Here is a 15,948-nt window from a genome sequence, read left to right on the forward strand (position 1 = left end):
TGTACAAACTGCTCCAGTTCTCCCAGATTTGAAGGATGCCTTCTCCCAACTACTGTTTTCAGATCTCCCCACAGGTGTTCAATGGGATTTAGATCTGGACTCGTTGCTGGCCACTTCAGAACAGTCCAGCGTTTTGTCTTGAACCATTCCTGGGTGCTTTTTGAAGTGTGTTTGGGGTCATTCTCCTGCTGCAAGACCCATGACCTTCGACGGAGACCCAGTTTTCTGACACTGGGTTGAACATTGCGCTCCAAAATGCCTTGGTAATCTCCTGATTTCATGATGCCATGCACACATTCAAGGCACCCAGTACCAGAGGCAGCACAGAAACCCCAAAACATCACTGAGCCTCCCGCATGTTTGACTGTAGGGAAGGTGTTCTTTACTTTGAAGGCTTCATTTTGCTTTCTGTAAACAGAGATTATGTGCTTTACAAAAAGCTCTAATTTTGTTTCATCTGTCCACAGGACATTTTCCCAGAAGCATTTTGGCTTGTTCAGGTGTGTTTTGGCAAACTCCAGGTTCCAGGTTCAGGTGGGCTTTCTTATGTCTCTCTCATTGTGTCTGAAGATCAGCTGGAATCTGTTTCGCAGTTTATCGAGGTGCTTTCTCCACCATTCAAACAATCCTTCACTGCAACCTACAACCAAGTTTTATCTTGCAGCCACGTCCAGGGAGGTTGGCCACAGTGCCCTGGGCTTTAAACTTCCTGATAATATTGCGTACGGTGGACACAGGAACATCAAGGTCTCTGGAGATAGATTTCTGGCCTTGATTGTCCATGCTTGGCTACAATCCTGTGTCTGACCTCCTCAGCCAATTCTCTGGTTTTCTTTATTTTCTCCATACTCATTGCGCTCCACACAGTGACACAAAACAGCAGAATGACTCCTTTTCACCATTCAAACTGGTTGAATGAGTGATTTTCATATTGCAGGCACCTGCAACTCACCATAGGTGAGTTAAATTCCAAAGTAAAGGAGATATACCTGCCTGAAATCTAATTATTTCTTACAACTTCTAAAAGATGCCAATAATATTGTCCGGGCAATTTTCAGATTTCTGTGTGGAATAAGCTAAGATTTAGTAATTGCTTCAGATTTTTTGTTTTGTTCCACTGCAAACCAAGGAAATACATATGTGGATAACAAAATATTTTTTAATTTCAACAATTCTCTGGAAGAAATGGTGCATTATTTGAAAAAAGTGCAATGGTGCCAATATTTCTGGCCACGACAGTATATATATATATATGGATGTATATGACCCAAAAGACCCAGAGGACCCAAAAGTCCCAGAGGACCGAAAACACCCAAAAAGACCGTGAAGACCCAAAAAGACCGCGAAGACCCCCAAAAAAGACCGCAAAGACCGAGAAAAGACCGCAAAGACCCCAAAAAAGATCGCAAAGACCCCCAAAAGACCCAAACCACATTTAAAATCTGGCCTCCAAAGCCAGTCGCCGACTGGGCATCCTCCGTCGTGCGAAGTCCTTCCTTGGCACACCTGAGCTCCTCACCACATACAAGGCTTTCATCCGCAGCTCTATGGAATACTGCTCTCCCCTCTGGTCTGGTGCTCCTGCCTCACACCTAGCTCGTCTTCACGCTGTTGAAACCAAAGCGTTCAGAATCATTGGAATCTCCCGCGATGAAGCTAACTCCAAGGGCCTTTCACTCACTCACCGCAGGCAGGTTGGTGGTCTTTCCGTCTTCTACCGACTCCTCTCTGGCCTTGCCCCCCCAGCTCTCTCTGGGCTCTGTCCCCCAAATATTCCTACAGGTCGCACAAGATCTGCCTGCAACCCTCTTATGGTTAAACTGCCAAAATCAAGACTCTCTGCTCACCTTCACTCCTTCATTCCTCTTTTCTCCCGCCTCTGGAACAAACTCCCTCACTCTCTTCAATCCCACTCCACCCTCCAGGTCTTTAAAACAGCTGTTCACCACCATCTCTTATCTTCCCCCATCCAAAACCTTGATCTTTTCTACCTCCGCTAATTTCACCCCAAATCCTACACTTTTTTGAAATACCAACTTCTGTCCTGGAAGTCCTTGGTCTTCTTGTGTTTTATACCTCTCCCCCACCCCCCCACCCCCTTCCCACGCCTCCTCCCCCCAAGCCCTCTCCCTCCCACACTTCTCCCTGCTCTCAAATGTTGTGTTTGTGTGCTTCCCCTTCTCTCCCCATCTTGTCTTCCGCTCCCTCTTTAATTATATATCTTGTTTGTCTGGTTGATTTGTTTGTGAAATAAATGTTAGCTCTTTCACGAGCCTCGATTCAGTATACAAAAAAAAAAAAAAAAAAAAGACCCAAAAAGACCGCAAAGACCCAAAAAGACTGCCAAGACCCAAAAAGACCACCAAGACCCCAAAATACTGCAAAGATCCATCAAGACCATGAAAACACAAAGACTGCAAAGAGCAAAAATACTCTGAAGACCCAAAAGATTCAGAAGATCCAAAAAGATCCAGAGCACCCAAAAGTCCCCGAGGACCCAAACGTCGCTGAAGATTCAAAAGACTCCGAGGACCAAAAATACCCCTGAGTCTAGTGGGCAGGTATGCTACAAGGCAGTGAAGACTAACGAAATTTGGTACAACAGACCAACGGGCCCACTAGTTGTATAAAAATAGAAAGAAAGGGAATCAGCAAGGTAGAAAAAAAACCTTCAATATAAAACAGGTCTTCCTCGTTTGCATGCAGTACAAGCTTGCAGAGCAGCATCATTGGCTGAGGGCAGGGCTGTGCCACTGATGCAATGCCCTCTCTGTTGGTTCGGGCAGGAATTTGTAATTACCCTCGCCAGAAGAGAGGGTATTGCATTTGAGTCCGTTTATTACTTGGCAAAAAGCATGTTGATCACTCCGGTTTATTTGTGTGCGTTTGTTTATGTGTGTGTGTGTGTGTTTGTCTGTCCACTCACTTATACTTGCCTACAGGTCACAATTTTAAAACGATCTTCACGAAACTTCACCAAATAGTAGAGTTCGTGGTCCGACAAAATCTTCTATATTTTTTAGGTCAAAAGGTAAACACAGGCCAAAGGTCAACCACTTTTTTTTCGAATTTCTAAAATCCTCAATTTTTATCCGATCGACTTGAAATTTGAAGAGGATGTTCATATCAGCTAACTGAATTCAAGCACCAACTATTTTTGAGATCAGCATAGGCCAAAGGTCAACAATTTCATATTTCTAAAATCCTCAATTTTCATCTGCTCCACTTGAAATTTGAATGGGATTTACATATTGGTTAACTGAATTCAACCACCAACTGCTTTTTTTTATCAACATAGATCACAAGGTCAACATAGGCCAAATGTCAACCACTTTTTTCCAAATTTCTAAAATCCTCTTTTTATCCAATTGTCTTGAAATCTGAATTATGATTTGCATATCAGCTTACTGAAACCAACTATCAACTATTTTTGAGGTCAACATAGGCCAAAAGGTCAACATAGACCAAATTTCTAAAATTGTCAATTTTCATCCGATTAACTTAAACTTTGAAGACGATTTGCATATCAGGTCACTGAATTCAACCACTAATTCTCTTTGAGGTAAAAAGGATGCTCTACTGAGTGCCATTATACTTTGTTGCGTTTTGCCAAGTGTCGTTCTATGAGTGATGTTTCATTTGTCTGTCTGTCTCTGTCCGCACAAAATAAATATGATTTTCTCTGCAACCGTTGGGCCAATTGATAGGAAATTTTCACCATAGGTGCACCTCCTCATGTAGAATTTTTAAATGACAACTATGACGTCATAGGTCACGTGGTACGGACTCCATCTTGTAAAAACAGAAAAACTTTGCACCTCTAACTCTGAAAGTGCTGCATAGAAAAAATTGAGACATGGTTCATTGTAAAGAACTCTCCATGGGGAATAACATATGTTGATGATGATGCCATCAGTGCCTCCATTATGACGTCATAATTTGACAAGTACAAACTTCATCCGATCAAGATGAAATTTCTTGAACGTCATCTATGGATAAATTGGTGGAGAAATAAAAAACAGATGACGTCATCGGTCACGTGGTTCGGCCGCCATATTTGTTTTAACACAAAAGCCTTAAAAAACACGTCCTGGCAGGGGTCTGCAATCTCCGATTGCTCTTTCTTGTTTGTTTATGGTGATGGCGATAGCTCGCCTACTCTTCACAAAGGACACCATGGGATTTTAACATCCACCAACGAATTCTGTTGGATGCAACGCCCGTTTAACGTCCATCCGAGGGACAGCACACACACTAATGAATCACCCTGCCTATGAAACACCGGGATGACATTTTATAGCTAGGTTGGGATACAAACCCAGGCGAGTCAGATTAAATGAGAGCGAGTGTGCATACCTCAAAGCCATCCTGTGAGCCCAACAAAAGAGGTAAGGGTTGAACAAAAGGTGATGAGGATGAAAAAGTTGAAATAGATGAACAACGACTATGTAAACATAGTGCAAGGGGGAGATGTGATTTACCAATTTCGTTGCCACTGCCACCGTCCTGGATACTCCATAGTATGATACGGCTTCCACCGGCAACAGCAACCATCTTGTCCTTGTCACCGAGAGCAGCACCCACCACTTTTGCATTAAGAGCCACACGCTCTATGTCCCAGTCCAGATATGGGCTTGTGAACACCTGTTGCCAACCAGTTGACTCTTTCACTCTGTGGAAGTAAAACTTCAATGAGATTATTAAAGTCCTGACTGTGTTTCCTGATGGTGAACTTCAAGCCAACTCTCAAAGTCAACAATTCTGCAATTTGAGGTTTGTGTGACTACAGTTGGCCAGAGAGAAAGTTAATCTTTCTGCTCATCCTGTCTTCACATCACAATGGTGGCTTTTGGGAAGGGGTAGGGGTGTGAAATTTAAACGTGGGCATTGTTTTCTCATACATTTTTCTTGACAAACACAAGGGGTTTATGAGGAGGAAAACGTACAAAAATTAGCTTCAACTGGGAAAAATTGGGAAAGTATTTACAGCACAGAAGAAAATTGGGAAATAATACAATGTGCCAAAGAATGGTGGTGGCAGAACCATCAAGCTGGCTTTTTGAGGGTCTGCGCCCATAGAAACGCACATGCCGATCTCTTTGCCTTTTCTTTGTCTTTGTACACACATCGTTTGTTAATGCTGCATGTGTTGAATTTTTTTTAAACCCCAGAAAATCCAAGGAAGTTCAAATAAATTCTCAACTTGAAAAGCAATCTCAAGGTTTCCTTGCCTGTAGCAAACAACAAAGTGTGCGTAGGCAGTGACTATCCAGTTGTGGTGACCAGTGACAATCAACACCCTCCGAGGGTCCACCACACAACCTGTGCGAGAAGTTCTGAGTTAGGGTCGGAATAAAACTTAAGGATGGATAGAACAGTCAAGGCTAGGGCTATCTTTAGGAACAGTGCTACGATTATCTAAATTTACAAACGAATGCAGGAAGTGCATCAGAGGTTGAGAGACAGAGAGACAGAGAGACAGAGAGACAGAGAGAGAGAGAGAGAGAGAGAGAGAGAGAGAGAGACCATATCAATGCTTCGCATTTTTTTCCGACTTAAAAAAAAAAAAACCCCCCATACAAATAATACCCAATCTATTTAGCAGTTTAGTATCATGATGGCGACATGTTCAAATAATGATAAAACAGTAAAAAAAATAAAAAATAGAGTTCCCCACACAGAACACATTAACCCGACACTATCTTGAGAAACAAGTACAGGGGCAGGGTCAGCGAGCGGCAAATCTGATTGGTCGAGATGACGTAAAATGGCATAATATTTTATTTAAGTACTGCTAAACAGAAGGTTTTTGAAATTGTCAACAAGGTGATTTGTGTTCTACAGTGCACAAGTATACAGTCACGTGAAAAGGTAAGTACACCCCATGTAAAGTTTTGACTTTTTCAACATATTTGAACATACAGCTATTTGATCTTCATTTCAACAATATTGATAAAGGTGATATAATCTATCTATAATTCCAGTAATCTCTGTGTGTATGTGTGTGTGTCTGTGTGTGTGTGTGTGTGTGTGTGTGTGTGTCTGTGTGTGTGTGTGTGTGTGTTTGTCTGTGACCGCTGTTTCTCGACAACCACGGGTCCGATCTAATTGAAACTTGCCAGATATATTGCTGGGGACCTGAGGATGTGCCTTTTCAAGGTTTGAAATTAATCGGACAAGTGGTTCCCAAGGTATGGTCACCGTACTCGCAAGCCGTTCGCTTTGGCTTTGCGAATGGACCAAACCATTTCATGTAAATAGAGGGGGGGGGGGGGGGTTCTACCGTACTCGCAAGCCGTTCGCTTTGGCTTTGCGAATGGACCAAACCATTTCATGTAAATAGAGGGGGGGGGGTTCTGTGGTCGTTACTGCCACGTGGTTTCAAAGTTTTTTTTTGTTGTTGTTGTTTGCACGCATGTTTTTTTGCACCCATGTACGGGCACGCCCTAGTATAACAAATATCATGAAACATTTACATTTTGTAGTACATTGTATAATGTACATAAACATAAATGCAAATTTCACATGTGGAAAAAGTAAGTACACCCCTACATTTATCACTACTTCAAATGCTTCAAATTAGAATCAGGTGCACCAGCTCGGGTGCAAATGATTAGAACATCGTTGGAGAGGATCTTGGAGGAACCTGTCTTATTTAAACCTCAGACATTTAGTTTGGTTTGCTCTTTGTTGTTGAAGTCTGCGGCGTCACCATGCCCAGATTAAAAGAGCTCTCTGAGGCCTTCAGAAAGAAGGTTATAGATGCCTACGAGTCTGGAAAGCGATTTAAAAAGATCTCCAAACAATTTGAAATCAATCATTCGACTGTCCGAAAGATCATCTACAAGTGGAGAAGATTCCAAACAACTGCCAACTTGTTCAGGCCAGGCCACCCCAGCAAGTTCAGGCCGAGAGCAGACTGCAAGATGCTGAAAGAAGTCTCTAAGAACCCCAGAACGTCATCACGGGACCTACAGGTAGCTCTTGCCACTGTTGATGTCAAAGTGCACGAGTCTACCATTAGAAAGAGGCTGCACAAATTTGATCTACATGGGAGGTGTGCCAGGAGGAAACATTTGCTGTCCAGAAAGAACATCAGGGCAAGACTAAAGTTTGCCAATGAACACCTAGGCAAAGACCAGCACTTCTGGAACAATGTGCCCTGGACAGATGAGTCAAAGGTAGCGCTACTTGGCCACAGTACCAGAAGACATGTTTGGCGAAAACCAAAGACAGCATTTGACCACAAGAACCTGATACCAACTGTAAAGCATGGTGGTGGAAATATTATGGTTTGGGGCAGCTATGCTGCATCAGGGCCTGGGCAGCTCACCATCATAGAATCCACTATGAATTCTTCATTGTACCAGAGGGTGCTTGAGGATAATGTGAGGCCATCTGTCGGAAAGTTGAAGCTCAACCGAAGGTGGATTTTGCAACATGACAATGACCCTAAACATACCAGTAAATCCACCAAGGAATGGCTGAAAAGAAAGAAATGGAGGGTTCTGGAATGGCCAAGTCAAAGCCCGGATCTAAATCCCATCGAGATGTTGTGGGGGGATTTTAAACGAGCTGTGCATGCAAGAAACCCCTCAAACATCGCACAGCTGAAAAAATTCTGCATGGAGGAGTGGGAAAAAATTTCTCCCAGTCGATGTCAGAGACTGGTAGACAGTTATAAGAAACGCCTACTTGAGGTTGTTTCGGCCAAAGGGGGCAATACCACCTATTAGAGCCAAGGGTGTACTTACTTTTTCCACATGCGAAATTTGCATTTATGTTTATTTAAATTATACAATGGACTACAAAATGTAAATGTTTCATGATATTTGTAATATTATATCACCTTTATCTATCAATATTGTTGAAACGAAGATCAAATAGCTGTATGTTTAAATATGTTGAAAAAGTCAAAACTTTACATGGGGTGTACTTACTTTTTCACGTGACTGTATGATATTCAACTGAAGTAAAAGGGGGATTTTTTAAGGTTGTGGAAAATACATTTCTGGAAGTTTACCGCCGTTGATGCACCGTTTTTTACACAACCTTATTTAACACGTTGCATTAGTTCTTCATGCCTGTTGTTTGTGCCCTTTATGATGTCCTTAAAAAGAGCAAGTTTCCTGTTTGGTTTGGTTTGACTGCCAGACAGACAGACAGAGGAAAAAAAATATATCACTTCTCTCTGTGCACGATACAGGATCGGGCCAAATTCAGAGCCAAAATACTGCTAAACTGCATGTATGTGGACAGGCAGATAGACAGACAGGCAGTGAACCAATTGCTTAACCCCACTTTTCACTTTGTGTGTGCGGGGAAATAAGATTAAATGGAGAAATGATCTGTTGTAACCGTCAGCATTTTGTTTGTATCTTTATACGCCGGTTCGTGTGTGTGTGTGTGTGTGTGTGTGTGTGCGTGCTTCGGGCAGACACCAACATCCAAATGAGAGCCTTTTCAAGAGTGAAATTTTCAAATAAAACAAAGCACTAAAATTGCTAGTAAATAAGTCCAGTACAGAAACTCTGCGACCTTCCTGTACATTTAATACGTTATCTTTGAGAAATGCAACACCATAAGCATCATGCTCAAAGAAAAGGTTTCACTTGCACAAAATAGATTTTCCACCATTGAATCCATCATTATATTTTACCATACACTTCCAATCCGTCCTATATCCTCAGGTCAGACGTCTCGTGTGCCCTTCATAAGTCTTTCGTGCCTGAATAATAATTGTGCCTTGCACAGAGTGCAGAGATTACGGAGCACCTTTTTCACATCGAGCGATTGCTGTCATCCGCCTAAATTGAGTAATTATTGCAGTCCGTATGAATGAACATCGCATTTGTTGTGCAAGATTAGATTTGTATGATATTCCCACCTTGTCTAGTTTATCCCACCTGCAGCCTGGTCTCCAATGTCATGCTCTGCAGCAACGCCATCTTCTGTTGTCGAAGCTCCTTGACTAGCCCGGCTGATCCGCTCTCCGGAGCCTGAAGATCTCGGAATAACAACCGCCGGAGGTTGAGATGGACGTACAGGACTCGCCATTCTTTGACTGGGAAATGCTGTACGAACAGTTCAAAAGGAAGAAAGGGCAACGTTGGTCTCCTTTAGACACTACCATAAAAATCACTACGCAACAAGCAAAATAGGGTGGTGTCCTTATTCAAACGAGCAAAAAGACTGTCCGTAACGAGGGGACGAACAGCAGGAAGGACTTGGAGTATGTTTATACTATAGCGCCGCTGTGCAACACACAAACAAACAAGGTCTTCCCTCAGGGATAGTGTGAAGTAATTAGCTAGGGGTAAAAGATAAAGCAAGATTGGGGATAAATCGGGTTCAGGGATAAGTAAAAGAAACAGAGTGATAGAAAATAATGGGGATGATTGCAACCGTTAGTTTGTGATCTCGTCATAAACAACATCACGTGTTGAACATCCCCCAGTGCCGTGTCGGTCCCTCCTGTGAAATCTTGACCGTTCAGCAAATTATAGCTTTATATATATTTTATATTTCTGCATTAATCATTGTATACATAAATCAAAGTGTCTATTTGTGTTTGTTTACACGTGTGTTTTACAGCCGAGTTCCAAGTCCTGCTTCCTCTTCCCACCGTCCTAAAGGACAGGCTCCATAATAATCAAATACATTCAAATAGCCGCAAGTGGTAAAAAAAACCCTAAAAATGTAGAAAATCCAGAGGCACTGCAATAATGAACATCACATCAAGAAGACGGAGCTGCAACAACACTGTAAACTACTCCACTGTACAATATCACATCAAGAAAACAGAGCTGCAACAACACTGTAAACTAGTCCACTGTACAATATCACATCAAGAAAACAGAGCTGCAACAACACTGTAAACTAGTCCACTGTACAATATCACATCAAGAAAACAGAGCTGCAACAACACTGTAAACTAGTCCACTGTACAATATCACATCAAGAAGACGGAGCTGCAACAACACTGTAAACTACTCCACTGTACAATATCACATCAAGAAAACAGAGCTGCAACAACACTGTAAACTAGTCCACTGTACAATATCACATCAAGAAAACAGAGCTGCAACAACACTGTAAACTAGTCCACTGTACAATATCACATCAAGAAGACGGAGCTGCAACAATACTGTAAACTAGTCCACTGTACAATATCACATCAAGAAAACAGAGCTGCAACAATACTGTAAACTAGTCCACTGTACAATATCACATCAAGAAAACAGAGCTGCAACAACACTGTAAACTAGTCCACTGTACAATATCAAATCAAGAAAACAGAGCTGCAACAACACTGTAAACTAGTCCACTGTACAATATCACATCAAGAAAACAGAGCTGCAACAACACTGTAAACTAGTCCACTGTACAATATCACATCAAGAAAACAGAGCTGCAACAACACTGTAAACTAGTCCACTGTACAATATCAAATCAAGAAAACAGAGCTGCAACAACACTGTAAACTAGTCCACTGTACAATATCAAATCAAGAAAACAGAGCTGCTACAATACTGTAAACTAGTCCACTGTACAATATCACATCAAGAAGACAGAGGTGCAACAATACTGTAAACTAGTCCACTGTACAATATCACATCAAGAAGACAGAGCTACAATACTGTAAACTAGTCCACTGTACAATATCACATCAAGAAGACAGAGCTACAATACTGTAAACTGTAAAATATCCTCAACACTTTCATTTGAATAAACATTTCACTTTCCCATATGCTATTTCAAGACAAATTCTTAATCCTTATTTTCAATGATTTTTGTACTCGGGCAACGCCAGGTAAGTTTGCTCGTGAATTCTAGATTGTTGGAGTAATTCACACATCGTGCATGCACATTAAATGTTGGAACATGGAGCAAACACGGATAGAACATAACAGGAGAAAGAAGACGACATGCTCTCTGCGCTCCATGATGATGTGCTTACTTGATCTGAAGGCATCATAAAAGATTAGAAGGAAGTTAAATTGTTTGCCATTAGCAATAAGACTGGACTACGAATGTACGATCCTCAAGATTGCCATGCTTTCTTGTTGCAATCGATGTATTTTATCTCCCACAATTGTTGTGTTGTTTTATCTGTTGTAGAATGCCCTTTCTTAGTCTATTGAATAACACTCTGCCCTCCAACACTCCAAATAAGCAATACACCACCTCACCACCGAGCAATACACCACCAAGATCATCCTCCATTCCGTAACATTCCATTTTCGGGTTCAATACTTATTGACTCAACACAGTTCAGGTTTTCATTTTTAATAATTTTGTACAAATATTTTGACAAAAATGCACTGTCATTGTGAGGTATTATGTGTAGATCAGCGACAACAAATCTCAATTTAATCCATTTTTAATTCAGGCTGTAACAACAAAATGTGAAAAAAGTCAAGGGGGGTGAATACTTTCTGAAGGCAATGTACATATGGAGAGCGAGAGAGCGAGAGAGCGAGAGCGAGAGAGAGAGAGAGAGAGAGAGAGAGAGAGAGAGAGAGAGAGAGAGAGAGAGAGAGAGATAGACAGAGAGACACAGAGAGAGACACAGAGACTTCATTAAAAATGTTCCTACGATAGAGAGAAGCATGGGATCAACAGGTAGAAAACAAGTGTCTCACCTGGAGGAGGTAGGTAGCCATGGAAGAGAACATTTCCACAAGATGACCTCTCCAACTCTTCGCACAACTGCAAACGCCGCACTGCACAGTACAGATACCATGGCAGATTTGGGTATCAAGAGAGAACACTCGTATTAGAGTAATGGAGCTCATCTGACCCGACAGCTTCATGAATCCCATTCTACATTATTATGTAAACGAGCAGAGTACCCGCCCCATGGGTGATCTTGTTCTAAGCGCGCAACATCTTCTTCTGACACATCTTTTTATTTGGTGAGTGTATAGGCAACAGACAGCTGCCTTGATCGCTCACGAAAATTACAAGAAGAAAAAGACATAAAATGTCATAACCCCCACCATGGTTGTAGTAATTCTGCTGTGCTGAGTTAAATGTGCTATTGGAATCTCCCGCGATGAAGCTAACTCTGAAGGTCTTTCACTCATTCACCGCAGGCAGGCTGGTGGTCTTTCTGTCTTATACCGACTCCTCTCCGGCCTTGCTCCTCCAGCTCTATCTGTGCTCTGTCCCCCAAATATTCCTACAGGTCGCACATGATATACCAGCAACCCTCTTTGGTGAAATTGCCAAAATCAAGACTCTCTGCTCACCTTCACTCTTTCATTCCTCTATACTCCCACCTCTGGAACAAACTCCCTCACTCTCTTCAATCCCACTCCTCCCTCCAGGTCTTTGAAACAGCTGTTCACCACCATCTCTTATCTTCCCCCATCCAAAACCTTGATCTTTTCTACCCCTGATAATTCACCCCAGATCCACTTTTTTGAAATACCGACTTCTTTCCTGGAAATCATAGCAGTGTCCATGTGTTTTCTACCTCTCCCCCCCTTCCCATGCCACTTCCCCCCAAGCCCTCTCCTTCCCACAGATCTCACGATGTCCCTGTTTTCTGCTGTTGTACCTGTGTGCTTCCCTCTCTCTCCCCATCTTTTCACCCGCTTCCTTTATCTTACGTTTTGTGTGTCAGTTTGTTTTTATGTGATTAATGTTAGCTCTTACACGAGCCTCGATCTTGTACATAAAAAAATAAAATAAGAAGGCTGTCAGTCGACCATCTTTAGTCGGAAGACAAAACAAAATCTGCATATGTATACTCATATATTGTCTTTAAGCCTAGTTTGAACAAAATCGGACAAGGCATGCCCGAGAAATGGACGGGGACATATTTAAGTAACAAAATGGCCACCAGTTGACCATCTTGGATCTGACCTCGAAAAAAATGACGTGCATATGTAACCCATCATTCATTAATCTTCGTGCCAAATTTGAACAAGATCAGGAAATGCATGTTCGAGAAATGGTTGAGGACGTGGTCAATATCAGGATTTCATGCCTCCGCCGATGAAGTCGCCGGAGGCATTATGTTTTCAGGTTGTCCGTCCGGCTGTCCGTCCGTCCACCCATCAGTGATAGGTTTTCGTTACCGCGATAACTTGAGAACGGCTAAAGGGATCTTAGTCAAACTTGGTACAGGTATGCATAATGATGTAAAGATGAACTGATCAAATTTTGGGGGTCCCGAGGTCAAAGGCCAAAGGTCATGGCAGGTAAAAATGTAAGAACTCGTGAACAGCTGAAGGGATTCAAATTAAAACTTGGTACAGGTATGTATAATGATGTAAACATGAACTGATTAAATTGTGGGGTCAAGAGGTCAAAGGTCAGAGGTCATGTAATGTAAAAATGTGAGAACTTGTGAACAGCTGAAGGGATTTAAATTAAAACTTGGTACAGGTATGTATAATGATATAGACATGAACTGATTAAATTTTGGGGTCAAGAGGTCAAAGGTCAGAGGTCATGTCAGGTGAAAATGTGCTAACTTGGGCACAGCTGAATGGCTTTAAATCAAACTTGATACAAGTATTATAATGATGTAATAATGTGGGTGGAGGTATATCAGTCGACGTCGTGACATCGAAGAGTGCCGTTATCGTTTACAACTAAAATGGCCGCCAGACTACCAGTCAACCATCTTTGATCAATCGCAAAATGAAGTGAAGTGCACCTATATGCCGTCATGTGCTGTGCTTGTGCCATGTTTGAACAAAATCGGACTATGTGCGTTCAATAAATGGTTGGAGACACGTTTAAGTAACAAAATGACCGCCAGTCAGCCATCTTCGATCTGATCTTGAAACAAAATGATGTGCACGTGTAAGCCATAATCTGTGTGTAAAGTTTGAACAATATCGGCAAATGCAAGTCCGAGAAATGGTTATGGACATGCTCAACATCCGGTTGTTTTTTTTACAACTAAAATGGCCCCCAGTCGGCCATCTTTGATCGCATCGCGAAACAAAATGATGTGCATATATTATGTATACCGTCATGTGTAGTCTTTGTGCTAAGTATGAACAAAATCAATCCATACATCTCCGAGCTATGGTTGCAGAAGCAGACGCGTGAAACCAAATCCATAAGCCCCCATAAGGCTAATAACTCGGGTTGCATATATGAAGCAAAAACATGCATTCTGAGTATGTGCATGTATAACGCATCATGGTTACATAGCTCGGATAATTCCAATTGCACTTCTCCCCCCAACCCCCAACCCAAAGGGAAAAATGCCAAGATGGGTGAAATTTTTTTTTTTCTTTCAAAACTTCATGTAATCAAACGAAACTTGCACATGGACAACTTCAGGTTGCACTCCTTAATCCCCGAAAGTTTCAGCTTGCTAGGTGAAATCCTAAGGAAGGAGTAGTTGAAACATACCAGATACATACAACAAACTTTTCCTCCATTATATAATGAGATGTCAATGTGCTTACAGAGAAATTTGTGGATGGCCAAGATGTTTTACACGCTTTTTATTTGACTGTATCAAGTTCCTAAAATAAATACTTCCCCAACATTTAATGTACAATATTTCCGAACATTTGTTTTTATTTTTTTCTTACGGTTCCTTGCTCATTTGTCTTTGCTTAAACATGCAAAGTTCTGAATAAGTGCCTAAAAAAGAAAAAGACTGCCAGGCTGAAGATAAGGATTTTTCTGGGATTAGAAAAAGAAAACAGAAGGGGTAAGATAGAGGTAAGAAGACTTGGCAGGAGCTATGTTGTGCTTTGTGATGGCTTCCTATTTGTACATTCCGAGGAGGTGAGACAACAACTCGGCCATCATGGTGTCTAAAGGAAATATCGTCACATGGTATTTTCAAATCTTGACGTACGATGCCAAAGAGCATGGTTTTGTGGTCATAAAGTGGTGAAGTGATGGAAGTGTCTCCATCTTGCCTTAAAATGTGAATTGCTGATTCATAGTAAAAAAACAAAAACAATACCAACTACTTTCAAATCACCATTTTCCACCTCAAATACTTTACGCACAAGTGAAAATACATCCTCATCTCGCTCAAACCTCACGAGACAGTTGAAAACTACCTCTACATAACACAGGCTGCTATTGTTGTGGTGCCAGTGGGTATGAATGATTTATTTTTCAGTGAAAATAATGAACAATCGAGGCAAAGAAGAAGAAGAAAGGAACCAATTCATCAAATGGCTGAACTCTGGCAATTCTGCAAAAGATTGCATGGTCAGTTCTTCAGATGCTCCCAACACGTACCAAGTGGTGTGATGCCATAGAATTCGGCTTCATGTCGCAGAACTCCAATTCCCACACCCCTGCAGAGCAGCAAAATGGGGATGAAATAGAAAACTTCTCATAGTACACATTATATAATATACTGTAATGGTTCTGTGAACCAGCTTGCTGGGATGAATGATCACGGTGTGTACCCCGGTTTAGAATAGGTACACCGTATCCCTGCGCATCGTAAGAGGCGACTAAGGGTTGGCGCCAGGAAGGGCATCCGGCCATAAAAACATTGCCTCAAACAGGGAACCATGATTGTCATGGGGCCCGCAAGGCTAACCCCTGCTCTAGGGGGGAAAATGGCCTTAAAAACGATCATTCATTCAATGGTTCTGTGAAACCATAACCATCCCAGCAATAGACAACATACACGCTCCCGAGTTAGTTATTTCTTTATTAAATGTTCCAGATAGCCCTACGTTATGCCGAGTCCATTTCAAAGGGAATATGTGTTGTGTGGGATTAGCGATGGTTTTCCCCATCTTATTTAAATGATCTCTCCCTTATCTTGGAGGAACAGCTGCAAGCATGCATGCAGCACAAGCACCCTCAGTAGCATATGGCGACAAAACCTCATTCAAGTCTGCACGTCATAAATCATCTGTCACCACCTCAACCAGGCTACCTCAACCACAATTTACCCACCAACAGACTACAACCACCTCCATGCTACAACGCCAAAAT

The 15,948-nt window shown here is 41.9% G+C and overlaps 1 protein-coding gene across 9 annotated transcripts in view; it reads right to left on the reverse strand.

Moving 5' to 3' along the window:
- The window catches only part of LOC137418169 (BTB/POZ domain-containing protein KCTD3-like), a 94,087-nt gene that overhangs the window by 41,402 nt on the left and 36,737 nt on the right, over nt 1-15,948 (reverse strand). For all 9 annotated transcript variants that reach the window (XM_078786345.1, XM_078786343.1, XM_078786344.1 and 6 more), the window contains 5 exons: nt 15,235-15,293; nt 11,646-11,726; nt 8,907-9,074; nt 5,232-5,322; nt 4,482-4,672 (listed from right to left, as the gene is read on the reverse strand). In XM_078786345.1, the coding sequence (XP_078642471.1) occupies nt 4,482-4,672; nt 5,232-5,322; nt 8,907-9,074; nt 11,646-11,726; nt 15,235-15,293 (590 nt within the window). The remainder of the gene's footprint in view (nt 1-4,481; nt 4,673-5,231; nt 5,323-8,906; nt 9,075-11,645; nt 11,727-15,234; nt 15,294-15,948) is intronic.

This window comes from Myxine glutinosa, chromosome 11 (assembly GCF_964187855.1).
Source record: "Myxine glutinosa chromosome 11, kmMyxGlut1.1, whole genome shotgun sequence".
Classification (NCBI taxonomy): domain Eukaryota; kingdom Metazoa; phylum Chordata; class Myxini; order Myxiniformes; family Myxinidae; genus Myxine; species Myxine glutinosa.